General features: G+C 46.5%; 1 protein-coding gene across 1 annotated transcript in view; it reads left to right on the top strand.

Annotated features, from left to right (window-relative positions):
* Window positions 1-18,969, top strand: part of COL4A6 (collagen type IV alpha 6 chain) — a 168,379-nt gene that overhangs the window by 121,484 nt on the left and 27,926 nt on the right. Inside the window, exons 13-23 of the mRNA XM_007463675.1 lie at window positions 5,695-5,754; window positions 7,016-7,060; window positions 7,548-7,601; window positions 8,928-8,997; window positions 10,073-10,180; window positions 11,080-11,220; window positions 12,050-12,154; window positions 13,932-14,092; window positions 14,564-14,743; window positions 15,274-15,457; window positions 18,083-18,136. Coding sequence (XP_007463737.1) covers window positions 5,695-5,754; window positions 7,016-7,060; window positions 7,548-7,601; window positions 8,928-8,997; window positions 10,073-10,180; window positions 11,080-11,220; window positions 12,050-12,154; window positions 13,932-14,092; window positions 14,564-14,743; window positions 15,274-15,457; window positions 18,083-18,136 — 1,162 coding nt within the window. The remainder of the gene's footprint in view (window positions 1-5,694; window positions 5,755-7,015; window positions 7,061-7,547; window positions 7,602-8,927; window positions 8,998-10,072; window positions 10,181-11,079; window positions 11,221-12,049; window positions 12,155-13,931; window positions 14,093-14,563; window positions 14,744-15,273; window positions 15,458-18,082; window positions 18,137-18,969) is intronic.

The following is an 18,969-nucleotide window of genomic DNA, read 5'->3' as shown; positions in this document are numbered from 1 at the left end:
AAGAGCGTTTCTGGCCAAGGGAACCATAAGTGTCAACACCCTGAGGTTGAAACAAGCTCAGTGCTTTAGAGGAACAGCGAGAAGGTGAGCGGGGGGGGAAAAGAGTGAGCAAGGCCGAGAGCCAGGCAGAGAGGCAGGAGCCATATCATGGAGATCTTTGTAGGTCAAATGTGGCTTTTATGTTAAATGTAATGGGAAGCCATTGGAAGGCCCTGACTTGTATTTTTAAGATCTCTCTGGTGGTAGTGGGAGTTGCGGGGGCTGGGTTATGGAGGATGGGGGGAGGGGAAGGCAGCAAACAGAGGCTACTGCAACAATCCTGGTGAGGAATGGTGGTGGCTTGGACTAGGATGATGGCAGTGGAAATGGAGAGAAGTACATGGACTCAAGATGTAAAAAGTTTAAAATTTTTGTTACAGAACATTTCGAACACATACAAAGTAGGGAGAGTGGCATAATGGTCCCCCTGTGTACCCATCACCTAGCTTCAATAATTAGCAACTCACGGCCAATCTGAAGCCAACAACAGATGTAGCATTTCATTACAAATACCTCAGTATTTCTAAGAGATAAGGACTTTTTAAAAACATAATGATGACTTCATCACCACTAATTAATTATCAGAAATGACAATATCTGTTAAGTCAGAATTCAGGTTTATGATTGTCTCATAAATATATATATTTTTTATAATTACCTGGTTTTGAATCAGAATCCGAGCAACGCTCACAGATTACATCTGGTTGATATATCTCTTAAACTACAAGATACGTTTTGAAGGAGCTGATGAGATTTCCATGGATTGGTTGTAGGGGTCAGGAGGGAAATGGATGAATCAAAGATGACTAGGCCTGCCCCCGGCTTGCTGGCAAAGTGGGGAGAGATGTCTCCGGTGCTTCCCTGCAGTTCTTTGAAACACTTTGGGTCTCTCCAGGTGGCCGGAAAACACAGCCAGTAGAGCCAGTGGCACAGATTACTTCCACAATGATCCCTACTACTCCATAGAGACACAGGGGCAACAGAGAACCATCTATTCAATGGCCTTGATTTTAATCAGCTCAGTATCTAATGAATCATAAAGGGAAAGAATCTTGATGTTGGAGACAGGACACCTGGACTTCAGCCTCAGCCCCAGCTCTGGGCCTTCAAGTATCTGAACCTCTCTGTATATATGTCATGTGGCAATGGTCATATCTACTGTTTTGAGGCCCAACTCACAATGTTCATCAGGTTTCTTTACAAAGTATAAATCTGTGCTGTCCAATATGATAACCACTAGCCACATAACAGCTACCAATCCCCTGAAATGTGGCTAGTCTGAAAAGAGATGTGCTGTAAGTGTAAAATACACACCAGATTTCCAAACCTAGATGTGAGGAAAATAATCTAAATTATCTCATTAACAATGTTTATGTCAGTGTTGAAATGACAATATTTATGATGTGTTTGGTTAAATAAAATGTTGTTAAATTAACCTCACCTATTTGTTTTACTTTTTTAATGAAGCTACTAAAAACTTTAAAATAACATAGTAGTTCACATTATCTTTCGATTGGACAGCACAGACATAGAGTACTTTGCAAGTGGGCTGGGGAATAAAGTCTGCACCTTTCTTTGTGAGCATTTCACATAAATTCTAGTCACCTCATATCATCCCTATGATGTAACCAAGGTGGGCTGGGTTTATATCCCTGACTGATGAGGAAACCATGGCCTGAATGGGTAAAGAGGCTTGTCCAGAGTCACCCAGCAAGTTGTTAGCAGAGCTGAGACTGAAATTCAGTTTTCTTGAATACTAGCCAACTCCAGGCTTTTTCCTCATACCATACTGCCCCCTACTGTTCAGTTCATTCTTGTCATGAACTGAATTCATGTGGATTGCGTGATCTCTGGTGCTTTGCAGTGCACTGGCTCACGCTCCCTCACTCCTTACCATTCCCTTCCCTGTTCTACCTCGGAGGATTTCCCCTTCTGCAATTTCACCTGTTCCCTTTTGCCCTGTGAAAGAAAGACACACTGACTGACAGCAATGCACAGTGATAAATTGCAGTACCGTCTCAAGCTCAGCATTTCCAGTGTTTCACAGTGTGCCCTGACAAATAGAAACCCCAGTTGATTGTAAAGACATCCAAGGTGGAAAAAAAGCTTCCTTTATATGGTACAGCATATTTTCAGAGAGTGGGAATCAAGAAACCAGAGTTCTCAGGCCACTTTGGTGTGGATTCCACATGCAACCCTGGCCAAATCCTATAACTCCTTTGCTGCTAATATCTCTATCTGCTTAATGGGAACATTTATAGGTAACTTCTGTGACTTCTGCCAGAATAGTTGTAAGAAGAAAGGTGGTGACGTGTCTGAGATGCTCTGGGCTTTTCGGAGGAAACACACTTCTCAAATCCAAAGCCCTCACGTCGGCTTTCAATTATCCACACTCACTGAGAAACAAGGCAGCGCTGAGGGTGGAAATCTCTGCGGAATCTGAAATGTTCCCTTCAACCATTTGTTTTCTTTCCATCCTAGCCCAGATCTTTGCAGGAGCTGCTGACAAGTGGCCAACCTGAGTGATTTAGACCTCACTTTCTTTCCCTTGCCCCTTCTGCAGTGACCCAGCATCCTTGCTTTTCTGTCTCAGCCCCAGCTTCACACATTTCATGACACTGTCCCAGCAGCACACTCACGTGTAGGCCACAGATGCTCCCGTGGAGATTGTCAGAGAGAGTCATATACCTCTGTGCCCTCCAAGGCACCAGCAAACGCAGGGTAAGGCAACATGGCAGATGATGGGAGAGAGAAGGGGAGAAAGCGGTGAATCCTGAGGTACCTATTGAGTGGATCTGAGGCAACTAGTGGACGGGCGGGAGTTCTCTTTCTGCTGAGCACCAGGCTTTCCAGGCACTTCAGGTAGGTCCTTCGGAGGAGGAGCCCCATCTTGACAGACTTAAGCCCCGCCACTGCCCTGCAACCCCCGCCCCCCGCAACCCGGTGCCCTGAGGGGCAGTAGCAGCAGTGTGACAGGGTCAGAGTTGACAAGGAGACTGACTTTCCTAACCTCTCAAGTTTCACATCTCAAGTCACCCTCGCAGTGCCAAGCCAAACCGATCGCTGCAGTTTAGCCTCCAAAATGTGACCCCAAAATATGATCATTCCCCGCCCCTCCCCCATGGCCTCCGTCCCCCTTTTCAGGCTTCAGCCTGCCTCCTGCCTTCCTGCCCTCCTTGTGCAGGTGGGCCTCGCCCCTCTCCACCGCCCTCACTGGGGCCGGGCGAGGAGCTCAGGCGGAGAGGGTGACCACCGTGCTGGCAGCCTGCCTCTCGGGCCAGCAGGCCTCTGAGGACCCAGGGCCAGAGGGTCTTTCACTCCACAGTGAAAGTGAACCTGACGGCCCCTGGTTCCAGCCTACTGTTTGCAGCTTGCCTTTTTCTCACACCCCCCCTCTTCACCCTGCTGTCCACCCCGACTCCCAGCCACGTGACTGAAGTTGAGTTTTTGCAGAGCCACTAATATCCATGAACCCAAAATACCAGGAGACCAGGGCCCTAGAGAGCAGGCCTGTAAACAGCTAAGCTAGTGCTCTAATGAGGTGTTCCTGACCGTGGGTGAGAAGGGGTAAGGGAGCAGTGGGTGCTGATCAGCTCATGATGGCGACTGGCTGGGCTGGGGCCGGGGCCCAAGACATCTTGCTAGAACAGCTTGTTCAGCCGGGCCTCGTAGCAGCAGGGCCTCGTACAGGGCCTCCCTGTGCTGGGAGACAAGCTGAGCCTACAGCCCAATACCTTGCCAAGTCATTTATGTTTTATTGGCTCTAACCCCGACGCACAAATTGCTTTTTAACATTTTTTTTTCCTTTTTCAACTTTGTGTATGTTTTTTTGCTCACCTTGTAGCTCAATCTCTCACACCCTCTCTCTGAGAAAGCAGGAGTCCAGAGGCTCTTTCTGCTTTCCGGAGAGGAAGGACAAGGGGCCCTTTTGTCTTTACAGCTGTGGTAAAGATAGGTGGAGGCTTTGAGATGGTACCTGGACATTCTTTTTCGCACACTTTTGAACAGTTTTTTCCCTGGGTCACTGTTCCATTTAATTCACCAAGTATGTATTGGACCACCTTGTATGTGTCAGGCTACAGTAACATGCCTTGGAGGAGACAGAAGTGAATGTGATACAGACCTTCTCTCACAGACTTTCATCCGGAACCCGGCTTAGTGCTTGAAGAGTTTGGGGCAGTTTGGGCTGCCGTAGCTTCTGTGCACAGGCCAGGGGAGGCTCCGTGAAGTGTTTGACTTCAGCCGCCAATAGATACATGCCACCAGGGGGCAGCATGCCTTGGTTTCCAATTTGAGCTGCAGAACTAAGTTTGCATTCAGGTTGACACACAGGCCTATCAAATAGAAATCCTATTCAGCATGAGGTCTGAGCAATTTGGCTCCTAACTGTGGATGTAGAAAAGAGGGAAGGCAGGTAGGAACCAAAGGCTGCTTTGAGTTGGACCCTTCACAGATGTACACTCCCCTCCTCAACAACAACAACAGTAAAAACAACTCACGTTTTAAAAACAAAAGAAAGTAAAAACTTGGGCCTAGAAAACTAAGGGCTGTTCAGCCAACTGTACCCACAGGAATGCTCTGAGTATGAAAGAGGAAGGAAAAAAACTACAAATGGGATTGGAGCAGTGCTTTTACAATTAGCTGAGCCAGGTCACATCAAGAGGACAACAGGAGATGTGCCATAACATTTAGTGTCTTTCACAAGCTTACATTTGAGAGAACTTCGCTGCCTCCTTTACTCTCATAATAGGCCTAAATGCTATTTGCCAACATCCGTGCTCCAGGAAGTCCCATTTTAAACAGTAACAACAAAGTGACCTCGATTACATTTGCCATGAAAGACCTTATCCACTCTGGTAATGAATTCTTCTGTATCTCGGGGGCCCAGAATATGCTTGCCCTGGACCCAGAGGGGAGGAAACTCTCTCATTCACTCTGCTTTTTGGATTTCTGCTTGTTCCTAGAGAATCCCCAAGTCATGTCCATGGCTGCAAGCCCTCACCTTCTGTGAGCAGGACAAGAGGGGTTGGTGACCATCTTGCAGTCCCTTTGGGAGTGTTCCTAAAGCCCGCACAGTTCTAGATCACGCCTAGATAGAAACACTCCTTCCCACTGAAGAGGCTGTTGCAGTCATCATGTCTCCAAAGGGCAAAAGCTCTTCTCTCTAGCATCGATCCCCAAGGATTAACACAATTCTCCATTTGTGGGTCATCTTTGACCGAAGCTCCTAGATGGTGGGAAGCAGCCTATTCTCTTGGAAAGGGCCCTGGAATGGAAGCTAAAGCCCTGGATGTCTCATTGACTCTCTAACCCATGCAAGATGCTTGGCCCTTCTGAGTGTTAGTTTCCGCATCTATAAAATCAATGAGGTTAGATCTGTCATTATTTCTATGCTGTTAGTTCGTGTTTCCATAAATACTTGTAATAGTTTTGGGGGAGAAGAAATTACTTCTAGAACCAAAAAGAAGCCTTTAATGAATGGTTCAAATTATCTTCAAGGCCTATGTGTTTCTCAGGCGGTGACGAGACGCTCAGCATGGTGAGCTTCCCCAGTGGGACAGTGGAGCTGACTGGAAATTACCACCTTGCTTTGGACGGAGCCAGGAGACCTGTGAGGAAATGAGTGTTATAATCTGTGGTCTCTTTTTCCTTTAGGGTTTTGGAATTGCTGGAGAAAAAGGAGAAAAGGGAATCCCTGGTTTGCCGGGACCTAGGGTACGAACCTGGAATTTTGCTTGCCTGGATCTGTCAAGTCACCCGGTCCCTTTTGTTTCCTGTTTGCATCTCTGTTATGTAACTTGATGGCCTCCTAAGCTTCTCTTGTTTCTCTTTCTCAACCCTCGGGCAGGTCCCTAAGACCTCTTCCTCTACCTTCTGCCACATTCCCCTGACTTAGTGGCTCCTTTGAATAGGGAATGAGGTACAGTAAGTCCCCTACATACGAACCTTCAAGTTGTGAACCTTTCAAAGATGCAAACGTATTATAAACCTATTACAGTACAGTACTATATAGCCAATTGTGTTAGTTGGGTATCTAGGCTAACTTTGTTGGACTTAACGAACAAACTGGACTTACAAGTGCACTCTTGGAATGGAACTCGTTCGCATGTAGGGGACTTACTCTACTCCCTACACCAGGTGGTTCCTCCGCCCGTTTACTCTCCTTGTCCTCAACTATAATTATCTTCTGGGCTAAAGAATGACATGTCTTACTTTCATTCCATTCTATCCTGAGGGAAGGTGGGGTAGGGGCAGTTTGCAGGAATGGAAGAAAGAGGACCAAGTGCAATTTTTTTAGGACAGAAACAAACCTGGGAAGTTCTAGAACATAGTGAGTAATGTTTGGAGTCAACAGTTTCCAATAATAATCTCACTTCAAGTGGAGAAATAACTGTTAGCCTCTCTGATTCCTAGCTTCAGGCACTTAGGTCTTACGTTGTTAGTAATTGGCCAACCTTAGCCTTAAAGAAGCAACATTTCAGAGAATTAATTGTCTTTTTAGCTTGGTCATGAAGTTTGTCAAGAGTCTCTTGAGCATTCAGCAATGTTCATCCATTACCCTGCCATTTCTTTCTCCACTTTCCTCTACTCCCCTGTCTTGAAAACACAGAATCACCAACAAAAAAATGCATTGGGGGAGAGAGACAAGAGGCCCTCCCACAATCTATTTAAAAATCTCATGACTTGGAACTAATGCAGACTAAGTGTAATACCACCCAGCCCTTCTACCCAATTCCACCTAGTACTTAAAATGTTTCCATTTATTTAGCTCTTTAAACATTCCCTGTGTGCCTATTCAGCCTGATGGATTAGTGCTTAGAAAGAAGTCATTAAGGCACGTCTAGGGACATTCTCTTACCTGGTTTTAGGAGCTGCTAAATCCTGATCTCAGTTGGAGAGCTTTGTTATGTAAGTCTAGTTGCTTTGTCTAGTATGGGCTATTAATCTTTCTGAGGTACCTCTATTCTCTTTACAGGGTCCCACGGGTTTAGAAGGAGTCCAAGGCCCTCCAGGGAGTCAGGTATTTTGGTTAATATCATTAAAGCCTCAGTGTATAAAATCCAAACCAGAAGGCCCTCTTGCTTTACTTAACATGACCATCAATCCAAAGGGAAGCACTGCTTACAATTCAAATTGTCCGCCTCTCTTTGTTTGATAGAATCTCAGCCACTCACTTCTTTTGTTTTTACCCAAGAAGATGAGTGTCCAGTGTTCAGTCCTATGATGCGGTAGTACTCCTTTAACATGTTATCAGGGCCTCGCAAAGCCAGCCTGCTTGTATTCATCTCTAGCCTTGTGGCCCTTGTACCTCCTAACATGCAAGTTGGCTACCTAAGCGCCATATTGCCTTCTGGAACATTTTACGGCTTCCAGAGTCAGGTATGATCCATATATACCCTGGAATGCCAGCCAAAATCCCTGTGCCATTTGCCCTGGCCTAATCCAAAAACCACCCCCTCTTGTGCTCTTAGACATTCAATTCAGTTGTAACTATGTTTCTGTCACAGGGCAAGAAGGGGTCATCAGGCTTCCCCGGGCTTAATGGATTCCCAGGAATTAAGGTAATGTTTTTGGGAAGTGAAAATCCAGGATTGAGGAGGTGGAAGGGTGAAGAATTAATATAAATGCTATTTAGTCCATTCGGGCTGCTGTAACAAAATATCACAGACTGGGTGGCTTATAGAAAAGAGAACTTTATTTCTCATAGTTCTGGAGGCTGGAAGTCTGAGATCAGGGGCCCAGTATGGTTAGGTTCTGGTGAAGATCCTCCTCCGGCTTGCAAACTGCCTACTTCTTGCTGTGTCCTCACATGGTGGAAGGGGCAGGCTAGCCCTCTTGGGCCTCTTTTATAAGGGCACTAACAACGGTGGGAGCTCTGCCCTCATGACCTAATCACCTCCCAAAGACCTCACCTCCTAATATCGTCATCACCTTGGGCATTAGGTTTTCAAACGTGAATTTTCGGGGGACACAAACATTCAGATCATAGCAAATGCCTATATGATGAAATGGAGTATTTTGACATTTTAGATGTCACCCTTTTCACACGAAATGCATACAAGCAAATCCATCCCTACGAGGAGAAATATTTTATTATTGACACTGTTTAGAATTGCCAACTTTTGGGTTTTGTTATCATTTTTAAATTCTCTCAAGCAATGCAGCCCCCTATTGCCTGCACCTGGGGCAGACAGCTCCTACCTCCCAACCCTGGATATGCCACTCTGTCTGATTCTGGTACCTGAGTCTCCCTTTTGAGAGAATTAGGACTCTTTTGACTTCCTCTGCCTGACATCACCCACTAACAAGGGCTGTGACAGTAGCAGAGTCCCAAGCCTGCTGAAAGTGGGGGAAAAAAGTTAAAACTCGGGCTTCCCTGGTGGCGCAGTGGTTGAGAGTCCGCCTGCCGATGCAGGGGACACGGGTTCGTGCCCCGGCCCGGGAAGATCCCACATGCCGCGGAGTGGCTGGGCCCATGAGCCGTGGCCGCTGAGCCTGCGCGTCTGGAGCCTGTGCTCCGCAGCGAAAAAATGTTAAAACTTCGTTCCCTCCTTAGCACCTCTTGGGTATAGCCATATTGTCTATTCGTGCGATATGTTTCCCAGGCCCAGGAGCAGATTGTCTGGGAGTCAGGTTGCAAGATAAAATTGGGATCCCTTGTCCTTGACAGGTTCTCAATTGAGTGTCAGGCCTCTGGGCTGCCTTGTGTCACCTTCATCTTAAATTTATTGGACTTTGAAATTAACCTGTGGATTATTTGGCCCTGGAAATCAGGGGTTACAGAAGGAGGAACCTTCCATTGTCCCAGGGAATGGTTTTGAGGGAACATAAATCTTATGTGATGAGGTCACAGAAATATTTGTGTTTAATGTATTTAATCTTTGCAGGGTGAAAAGGGTGACATTGGCCTGCCAGGCCCAGATGTTTTCATCGATACAGATGGTGCTGTGATCTCAGGTGCCACTTTTCATTGATTGGAGTGGAAAAAAACAAAAGATAGGAAGTTGAATTCTATAGCCCCTGTAATTGTTAAGAGGACACACTTTGTCAGCCATTGGATTTCTGCCCAACCCGATCCCCACAAGGGCCACTCATGGATCCTAAACTTGGGAAATGAATCTAACTCCAATGTCTTAGGCAAAGAAGCCAAGTCATACTCCACGTTTGTGTTGGGACCACCAAGCCTAGGATTTGCGTTGGCCTGGGTCTGGATTTGCTAAAAATGGTTCTCCTAGTGATGCTTAGGGAAGGATTCATACCCTCCCAGCTAGGCTAACTTCAGCCTGATACTCTGGGACACACGGGGTCTCATGTACGTGATCCCATGCATGCTTGAGCTTGACAATTTCACGGGAAGTGGAAAAGTATCTTTGGTTAGGGGAGAAGGTATCTTTTGGTTAGGACATCCCTCAATAGTGTGACACTTCGGAAGTTTGCCTTCACCTCTCCTTGTTCTAGTTACTGTGTGTGCCCAACTCCTCCCTTCACCTTCTCTAGAGATCTAGATGTCAGTGTCTCCAGCTACTTTTCGCTTGACCAAAGGCTTCTCCTATAGTGCCTCTTCCATCTGGGTCTCCTAACTTCCCCTCTCCTCACATCCTCTCAGGCCTGTGCCCTGTCTGGTAAACTCATTAAAGCTGAGGTGTTAATGGTTGACAGTGGCTTCCTGTGTTCCACGCTCAAGAAACCTGTGTATAACATGAATAGTGGGCTTCAGCACCTTAACCCAAATGGCAGAGATTTGAGGCATATGACAAAAGATGACTAGTAGTAGAAAAACCTTCCTAGTACTTATCAGATCTTACCATGGAAGGTAAGCCCTGGCCAGACCAGTACTGAACAGTAGGAGAGCCTTAGCTCAAATAGGCCCATTATCACGTGAGGGCATTAGCATCTGGGAGACCTAGGAAGGGCAAGAAAGGTGCTTCTAACCTGAGGACATCGCCTTGCAACTCTTTTGAGGCATTTTGTGGCATTTGTGGGCCTCCCTTCGGTTTGCTTACTGCTTTTTCTGTTGTTGTTGCAATGCCAGGTTATCCTGGAGACCCCGGTATGCCAGGCCTCCCAGGCCTTAAAGGAGATGAAGGCATCCAGGGCCTGCCTGGCCCTCCTGGTGCCCCTGGATTACCAGCTTTACCAGGTAAAACAAACTAACCCACCCCATGCACAGCTCTCCACTCTGGTGCTCAGCATTCCCTTCTATACTCTGGTCTGGGTACATACCCAGCCAAAGTCAAAAGAGAGGTAGACTGTAGTCAGTAGGCTCCCTGCTGCAAGCCCAAGGCCAATGTATATGAGAATAGGGCCTGGGTAAGCAGCTTTATTTTGACCTCAGTAATGTACCGTAGCTAGACAGGCAATCCCAGACCATCAATGAGGGGGCCTGGGTTGGCCTGCCAGAGCCCTGTCACCCTTCTGTTTATGTGCCATCCCAGTTGATGCTTGCCAGAAGGAGCTAACAAAAGCCCAGACGAAAGTTTTTACCCAGACCTTCACTCTGTGCTTAACCCAGGATCCTGTGGATGACATCCTTGACACAGTCATTGGAGGAACACGCCCATATGTCACTCGATAGTAGTAAACAGAGAAAGGGCATGCCAGAGTCTGGGTGGCAGTGATGTTCTAAATATAAAGCCTCAGACATTACTTTTAAAGACAGCAGTTGCTAAATTCTCTGGAGATGGGCCTCTGTAAGGATATCTGTGCTTTTAAAACGGCCCCTTGGAGGAGGTACAGCTGATCTCAGCACCAAGGTGGAAAAAATCTAGAAATGGGAGGCTGGAGACCCCGGTTTCCCTCTCAGGTGTGCCACTTAGAAGTTCTGCACCCCTGACCATGTTTCTGTACGTCTTTGGGCCTCCATTTCCCAGGAGGTTAGGCTAGCTGATTCCTCGGGACCCTTCTAACTCAGCTGCAGGAGAAAGGCAAATGCTTTCCCAAATCCTCCCTTGGAGCTAGTGTCTAACGTCGGCACTGATTGGAATCCCCTGAAGAGGAGGGTGATGTGATGAGCATTTTTGTGTGGGCTTATCCTTCCAGGTGGCCCCGGTACTCTAGGGCTCCAGGGAGTTCCAGGCCTGAAGGGGGACCAAGGAAACCCCGGCCACACCACAATTGGGGCAGCTGGCCTCCCTGGCAGAGATGGTTTGCCAGGCCTACCAGGCCTACCAGGCCCACCCGGTAAGTTGTTTGTTTCTCTCTTTGGTCTTGAGATCCAGGTGTGATCCAGATTGCAGAACAGTCCTGATTTTTGAGGGAGGGAGCATCTCACAGGTTAGGGACCACAGCAATCAGAGTGTTCGTCAAGGAATAGGCAAGTGAGGGCCATCTCGATGATCAGACACTACCTAATGCCTTCTGACTTCGTAGTCATTCCATTTCCCCCTTCACTGTTCTCAGCCCCGAGGCCTGTGGTCTTGCAGCTCCTGAAGGAGCAGCATTGGCTCTTTCAAGCTTTCCCTGGTCCTCAGGGCTCCAGCGGGGCGGGCTGAGAGTCTAAGAAATGGGAAACCAAGCCTGGATCCTCAAAGTGGCTGCTAAAAGCCTCCGCAGGGCTTATTCTCCTTAGGTCATCTACCTGAGTATGAGATTCTGGATTCTAAGAAAAAGGCTAGAAATATGCCCCGCATGTTTCTTTGTAACCTGCAACCCCTGACCACTGCAGCTTGTACCCATCTCCTCTTTTGTCCTAAGAGGACCTCCTGGGATAGACATGGGGACTGCTGAGTTGCTGAAGCTGCCTTGGTTATTCCCATATCCCCAGTGTCTAGTCCAGTGCCTGGAACATAGTAGACATGCTATAAAAGTAGTAGGAGTAGAGAGAATTGAGCCAACAGAGTTTGGACTTGCTACAGACTTTGGGTCCTTGTCCTGGATTTTTGGGGGGAAGAGGGTGTCTCTGCTCTGGTGGTTGAGGCTCAAGGACCCTTGGTGACTGAGCTGCTATGCTGAGTCACGTGAGCCCAGGCTCCTGTAAGTTGCCAATCTTTTATGTTTCTTTTTCCTAAAGGTCCAGCATTTGAGAGGGGAACTCTACAGAGCACAGAGCCAGGGTTGCCTGGTCTCCGAGGAGAACGAGGTCCGAAAGGAAACCCAGGCCTCAAAGGAATCAAAGGTGATTTTGTCCCCTTAGGTTTCTTTGTTCCCCAAACTCCCTGGAGAAGGCCCTCTGGGAAGAAGCAAACTAACAGCCTTGGGAACCTGAACAGGACCAATCCTGGATCTTGAGTGGGAATGTGATTATACGACTGTTGGAAGTGCTATATTTGGAGCTCCAAGACTGAGGCTGGCGGTTGAGGTCACACAGGACAAAGTGGCCCCCAGGCTACTCTACCTGCCCCCTCCACCTGCAGAAGCTACTCTGCACATTCTGCAGCCCCTCTCAGTTTGCAAGGCCAAGGCAGGAAGTCACTTATGATTACCTTCAGCCTGAAGGAGAGGTCAAGACCTGGAACTCTGAAAAAGCTAACTGGCTCCAGGAAAACAACTCCGGTCCCCACAGATTGGCGGAAGGATTGATTGATTGCCCCAGGCTTCGGCTGCCTTGCACCTTCCATCTTCCTGTTGTCTTTGGGTCATTCCTCCATTTCATACTCTGAGGGGCAGATGCTAAAGTGCAAATAAATCACTTCATTATAGTTCCAGCCCAGGGCAGGGTGGAGGAAGAGGTGAAAGTACTGGCTGAAGAGAGGTTTGGGTAGACCTGGGGCTTTCAGGCACCTGAGATCTCTCCTGTTCTCTCAAGGAATTTACAGCTCTCCTCGACCTCAAACAGAGGGGTTTTAACTCACTCCTCTCCTTTCTCATTGCCCTATCATAAAATGGCACTACCTAAGTATAGGAGCTAGTTCAGAAATTTTTGAAAGCCCCATCTCTAATTTTTAGATCCAGGGAAGATGGTTGAGGGCAAAGGATATTAAATTTCAAGTCTTGACCTAGGATGTCAACTTTGGCCCTCCCCTGACTCACTGCAGAGCTAGTGCGCTTCTTGATACCATTCTCATACTTAAAAACAGGGCCAACTCTAATGCCTCCCCTCCTATATTCCCATGGGACCAGAAGGTTTTTTATTTTTTTTTTTTCTCTCTCTCTCTCTCTCAAGTCTGGAATAGTGATAGTGATTCTCAAGTGATTCACTGGACATGAGAATCACCTAGGGGAAATTACTACAAATTAGATTCTTGGATCTGGCCGCCTGAGAGTCTGATTGATTGGACCTGGGGTGAGGCCCAGCAAGCTGCCTTATAAACAAGCATCCCAGGTGACTCATGCAGGGGGTTCATGGATCACACTCGAGAAATGATCATTTGGAGAACAGGCTGTTCTTTCAGAGTTTCAGGGATTATCGATTTTCTGAAGGTAGGAAGATTCCCTTCAGGATCTTAGGGAAACTCAGAGTCGCCTCTGTCGATCCAAAGTCTCATTTCCCGGACCATAAGCATGGAAGGTATAAGTGGCTGGGCTATAGTGCTAGTGACTCCTTGCTATCTCTTCAAAGATGCTTTGCTGAAATCTCTGTCATCAATTTATTTGGCATTTGTCTCTGTGTACAAAAGACAGGGGAAAGACATTTTGGTGAATAGTATGTTCAAGTGGCTTGGATTCCAGACTCTCAGTTGGTTAGTATAGGTCAGTGGTTCTCAACTCTGGCTGCACATTAGACTCACTGATGGCTGGGCTCCACCCCAGAAGATTGAAATCCAAATCACTATCACAGATGTACTTTGATGGAAAGTGAACCTAGTTCATTCGAGTCTGTTCTCTGCAGGCCTTCTGATTCCCTCCATGGAGTTGTTCGGGTCACAAATTACTGCTGGCAGGTCTTCCTTCTTCTTGGAAAGATGGCCCACTTAGATTAATGCTGCCTTTTTTTTTTTTTTTTTTTCCTCCAGGGGACTCAGGTTTTTGTGCTTGTGATGGTGGTGTCCCAAACATTGGACCACCTGGGGAGCCAGGCCTGCCTGGGCCACCAGGTCTCCTGGGCCTTCCGGGCCTGAAAGGAACGAGAGGAGATCCAGGCTTTGGGGGTGCACAGGGCCCATCAGGGGATCCAGTAAGTCTTACCAAACTTTGGCCCTGAAGGAGCAAATGGGAGCTTTTAAATGCCCCTCACTCCTCACCAATCACTTTCCTAAAACACATAAAAGAAAGATGGGGATAAAGCAGACCTTCAAGGTTTTGATCCGTAATATGAAGAAGTCTATCTAGGTATCTTGAAAGTCCCTTTCTGCTTTAACCTACCTATGTTCCCTCCCTTCCTCCCTCCCTCCCTTCCACAAAATGATTTACATTTGCCTAGAACTGTGCCAGGCCCTGAAGACAAGGTTCCCATCCTCAAAGATTTCAAAATGTAGAAAGGGTAAGGAAATAAATGGGCAATTATAATCCAAGATGACGACATAATCCAGTGTCCAGAACTGTGCCAAAATGTACCCAAGGACCTGTTTTAGGTCAGACCTATGCGAGGTGCCAGAATCCTATGAAGTCTGCGTCTCCTCATCATTCCCCTCTGTCTTTTTGTCAGGGTGTATTTGGGCCTCGAGGTCTGGAAGGCCCCAAAGGAAAGAAAGGGGAAGCGACTGTCAGTACAGGATCAGGGATGCCGGGAGATCAGGGTGATCCTGGTCTCCAGGGGCTCCCTGGTGAGACAGGAGCCCCAGGCAAGGACGGAGTACCAGGTTTACCAGGCCTGCCAGGCTTTCAGGTAAGTCGATTGTTCCTGGGTAAATAGTGCTGTAAATCCTCACACGTGACTTGGCAGGTGGGCGGGTGGGGAGTATCTGATGGCTACTTCCTGCCTCTGCCACTGACACTTTTGTCTCTGTGCTTTTCCTTTCTGTAAAATAGGAATCTTTTTCTCAGAATGGGTCATTGGCTCACTTGATAAACGCTAGTGACAACTGACCACGCCACTTAAAATGTTTCAGCGTCTCAGGAACTTTCCATTGCAAGTAATCCAGCTTCTTTCTGTGACCGCCCCCCCACCAGAGTTGTCCTTCCCCCTCACCCACACCAATCTAGAACCTTTTGCATTATCAGATCACGCAGGGCTGACAAGCTTCATTCCCATTAACTCGACTCAGAAGAATTGATTGAAAAACTAGAGTGACAGAGAATTTTAACGAAAAAATAAAGCCCTGCTCATACTGGTTAGCTGTTTCTTTCCTGTGGTCAGAGGGCTCTCCAGATAAGTCTCTTAAGTCATGCTTTCATCCTTTCCTATGTGTTGTCTAGGGTGATGGTGGACAGGGCTTCCCAGGTGAAAAGGGGTTACCAGGGCTTCCTGGTGAAAAAGGCCGCACTGGTCCAATTGGCCCCCCAGGAATTGGGCTACCAGGATCTTCTGGACCTCGTGGGCTTCCCGGAGATAAAGGAGTAGATGGATTCCCAGGGCAACCAGGCCCCCCTGGGATTCCAGGTGAGTCAGGGAATCAGATGGCTTTGGGCTTGGAAGACTGACTCCTTGAGGGTAGATGTGACCCAGATGCGTGAAATGTGTCATAAGAAGGCTAACTGGAATCACTACTTTCAATCCTCTTGAGGGTTTTCATGTGGAAAAAGGATCATACTGTGGTACAGTCACACAGGACAATATAGATTTCAGCCCTACTAAGTGAAAATCTTCCTAACAGAGCAGTCTGAAAGTATAACAGAATGGCCTTGGGAGGTTATGAGCTCATAATCCCTGGAAGATTTCAAGCAGAAGCTGGATGACCATTTATTACAAGTGCCATGGAAGTAATGAGTGAAAATTGGACAAGGAAGGTATCCTCTAAGTTGTATGGTAATATCATCAGTAGGGAAGAACCTTTCCTTAATTCATGAGATCTCAGATTGAGAAGAGACCCTAGTTCTATCTAGTCTGATCTCCATTTCATACCTTAAATCCCTCCCATTTATATAACTTCTCTTTCTACTTGAATTTTAGTAATTATAATGGGTGACAGCCCTGCTTATAGATCAAGGGGCTATGCTATTAACTTGCCTTCTCGCGTACAGCTAGAACAGTTCTTCATCCTAACTTCTATGTTTCCACAACTTCTGTGTTCCCATTAGTGGTACCACACCTCCTGTAGTCGTCTGAAGTTTGGAAACTTGAAATTCATCTCATATTCTTCACTTGCAATGCCTCCTATCTTCTTCCCTTCTTCTTGGTGTTAAGCTCATTATCTCATGCCTAGCTAACACCTATCTGCTTGTTGGAGTAGATGGATGGATGGATGAATAGATGGATGGATGGATGGATGGAAGAATGACAACTTCCTAAGAAGCTTTTCATTTCCTACCTCTAGACTTTCCCCACTCAATTCCACTATGAACACCGCTGCCAATTTAATAATCTGTAAAGAGCTCGTTCCATCATGTTACTCCCCTAGTCCAAAGCCACAAATGTTCTCTACTAAGTAGAGGATAATGTTCAAACTCCTCAGCCTAGAATTCAGAAGTCTCTAAACATGGACACAACCAACCTTTCTCCCCTGACTTTATCTCATACTCTTCGTGATCAAAACAAAACAAAACACTAAGACAACATTATCTTTCACTGTCCCCATAAACAATATATTCATTTCTAACTTCAAGATTTTGCCCATGTTGCATTTTTCTTGACTACTCTTCCTCCTTTCTCTATGTACTCACATCCCATCCAACTTTCAGGGTTCGATGTAGGCCCTAATTCTTCCCCTAAGCTTCCTCATGACCCCTATAGTATGTCTTTGCCAGTTGGATTATATATTTCCTTCCATTAATGCTTTTACTTTTTCCAAATGCATTGTAAGCCTCTGGATACTAAGGAAGGTGAGTAATCCTTTTTAGTGTTTCTCAACCTGCCTAGTACAGTGCAGTGTCCCACAGGAGACTAATATACATTTACAGAGGAAAGGGCCTTTTCCATAACCAAGGAGCTTTTTCTTAGACCTGTTTCTCCTCTTTCCACCTCATCACCTTGAAGAATTACAAAAAAGAAGACAGATACCAGGTCTTGTAAAACTTTCTTTCTTTTAAAATGTACTTTTGTGGATTGGTATAATAAGGATTACAGTACAAGTTAAAAATGGATGATTCAAGATTCTTAAACCCAAGTCAGTATTTCAGTCCAAGTCAGTATCCCTATTAAGGCTGTGAGGAATTTTGTCAAACAAAACCATTCGGCCTTTTGGAAGTCCTGGTGTCGGCTGTAGCTTTGCTTCCAGCTCTGTTCCCAGAGACATTATTCATGGTCATTCCACCGCCCCTCCGCCAATTGGGTCTTCGTTCTAGTTCAACCCATTTTGCAGGCTTCAAACTGAGGTTTTAAACTGAGTTATATTAACATGGTGCCTATAAACTTAGATACACTCAAATCTGGATATTATCAACATTCCAAACGCTTGGAAACAGGAGGAAGCCCACAGGAGCATTTCTGTCCCAAACTTCACTATCCCTGGACCCAGAAAGTTCTCAGGAAACTAGTGATCTAGAAAGCTATAGCCTGGGAGATGCCTTATGCAGAAAATGTTCTTGTTGCAATACCAAGACTTTCCAAAAAATTGCTTCAATTAAGAGCATTAGCTTTCTTTTTCTCTCTACAGCCACCAAATATAACTCCTCAAACCTAGCTTTCTTTCCACACAATTGTAAAAACACTTAACCTGTGGGCCCTAAACATTTGCATTATGGCCATTACTGTTGCCATGAAAGATGAAGATGCTGTTCCTAAATGTACTCACTCCAACTGGTGGTGGCTCAGGCTAGGACGACTACATTGCCAGGAGAGGGAATGAAGTAATCAGAAGCCTTTCAACCTAATAGTGTGAATTATTACAAATCCTGGGCAAGGAGACAACTGGCTGTTTCCAAAGAGGCTCTGATCCAGATGCTCATAGTAATCAATCACCCTGGTTATCACTGCAGCGGCTACTGTGTCCTTGATCCTGTGTGGATGCCAGCTTTCTCGACTCAGTCCAGACAGGGAATTTGGTCGGTGGGCTACAGACAAGACTTCCCTTGGGCCTCAAGGAACTTCTGTCCCGGTTTAATTTTCTTCTTTACTTGTTTGGTCTAGGTGACTGCTGCTGCAGGGAGAAGGTTGGGCAAGGAGACTTAGACACAGAGGGAGGTGAGAGGCAGTTATAGGTCTAGAGGTTCTCAAACACCAGTGACGGCAACCCCCCCCTTCCTTTTTGTTCACTTAATCTCAGACACTCACAGTGGTCTGAGCACCACACTGGAGGCCCGGGCTGGGGAGGGGTGATCCTAAGGCTGGGGTGCAAAGACTCACGCTGACACCGCTGCGAAGTCTCCTTAGCACACCTCTCCTGGGACGGAGGACAGAGGAAGTGGGCATGCAGTCTCTGCGAGGGGCTGGCTCCTTCACTGTGCATGTTGATGGCTTGGCTGATCTCTTCCTTGAGCATCTTCATTTATGAACTTAACTGAGGCCATGACTTGCCTTGGGAGGTACCTGGAAGGAGACACACATGTCTGATATTTATTCACTGGAACCAGAATCAACTGAGATGTTAGAAACTTGATAACCAGAGGTGCTTTTTTATTCTGAAGATGAATTTTGTCATTAATGGGGAAAATTCTGAATAACTAGGTCATTTGTTGCGCGTATAAAACAGAACAAGGGTAGAGCTGGTTTCTGCTTTGTTGGGGAGAAGGCTCGGAATTCAGGGATGTAGAGTAAAAGACGGGAATGGAAAGTAAAAGAGTCAGGTAGCAGTATGACTTGAAGTCCTTACCTTCTCACCATTTTGACCCTCTGCTTGCAATACACAAATGCGGTGTGTTGTACAGGACTGGTCCGAGGCAAAGGGAAGTATGTCCTTGATTTCCTCTGGGTCCTACTCATCTTCCCTTTTCTAAGTATTTTTCCTGCCCTGGAACCTTTCCAGATGCCTGCCCTTGGCCCCATCTTCTAAAGATCTTGTTTTGCTCTGGCTATCA

This window comes from Lipotes vexillifer, unplaced genomic scaffold (genome assembly GCF_000442215.2).
Source record: "Lipotes vexillifer unplaced genomic scaffold, Lipotes_vexillifer_v1.1 scaffold1267, whole genome shotgun sequence".
Taxonomy (NCBI): Eukaryota; Metazoa; Chordata; class Mammalia; order Artiodactyla; family Lipotidae; genus Lipotes; species Lipotes vexillifer.
This window is presented reverse-complemented; position numbering and strand designations above follow the sequence as displayed.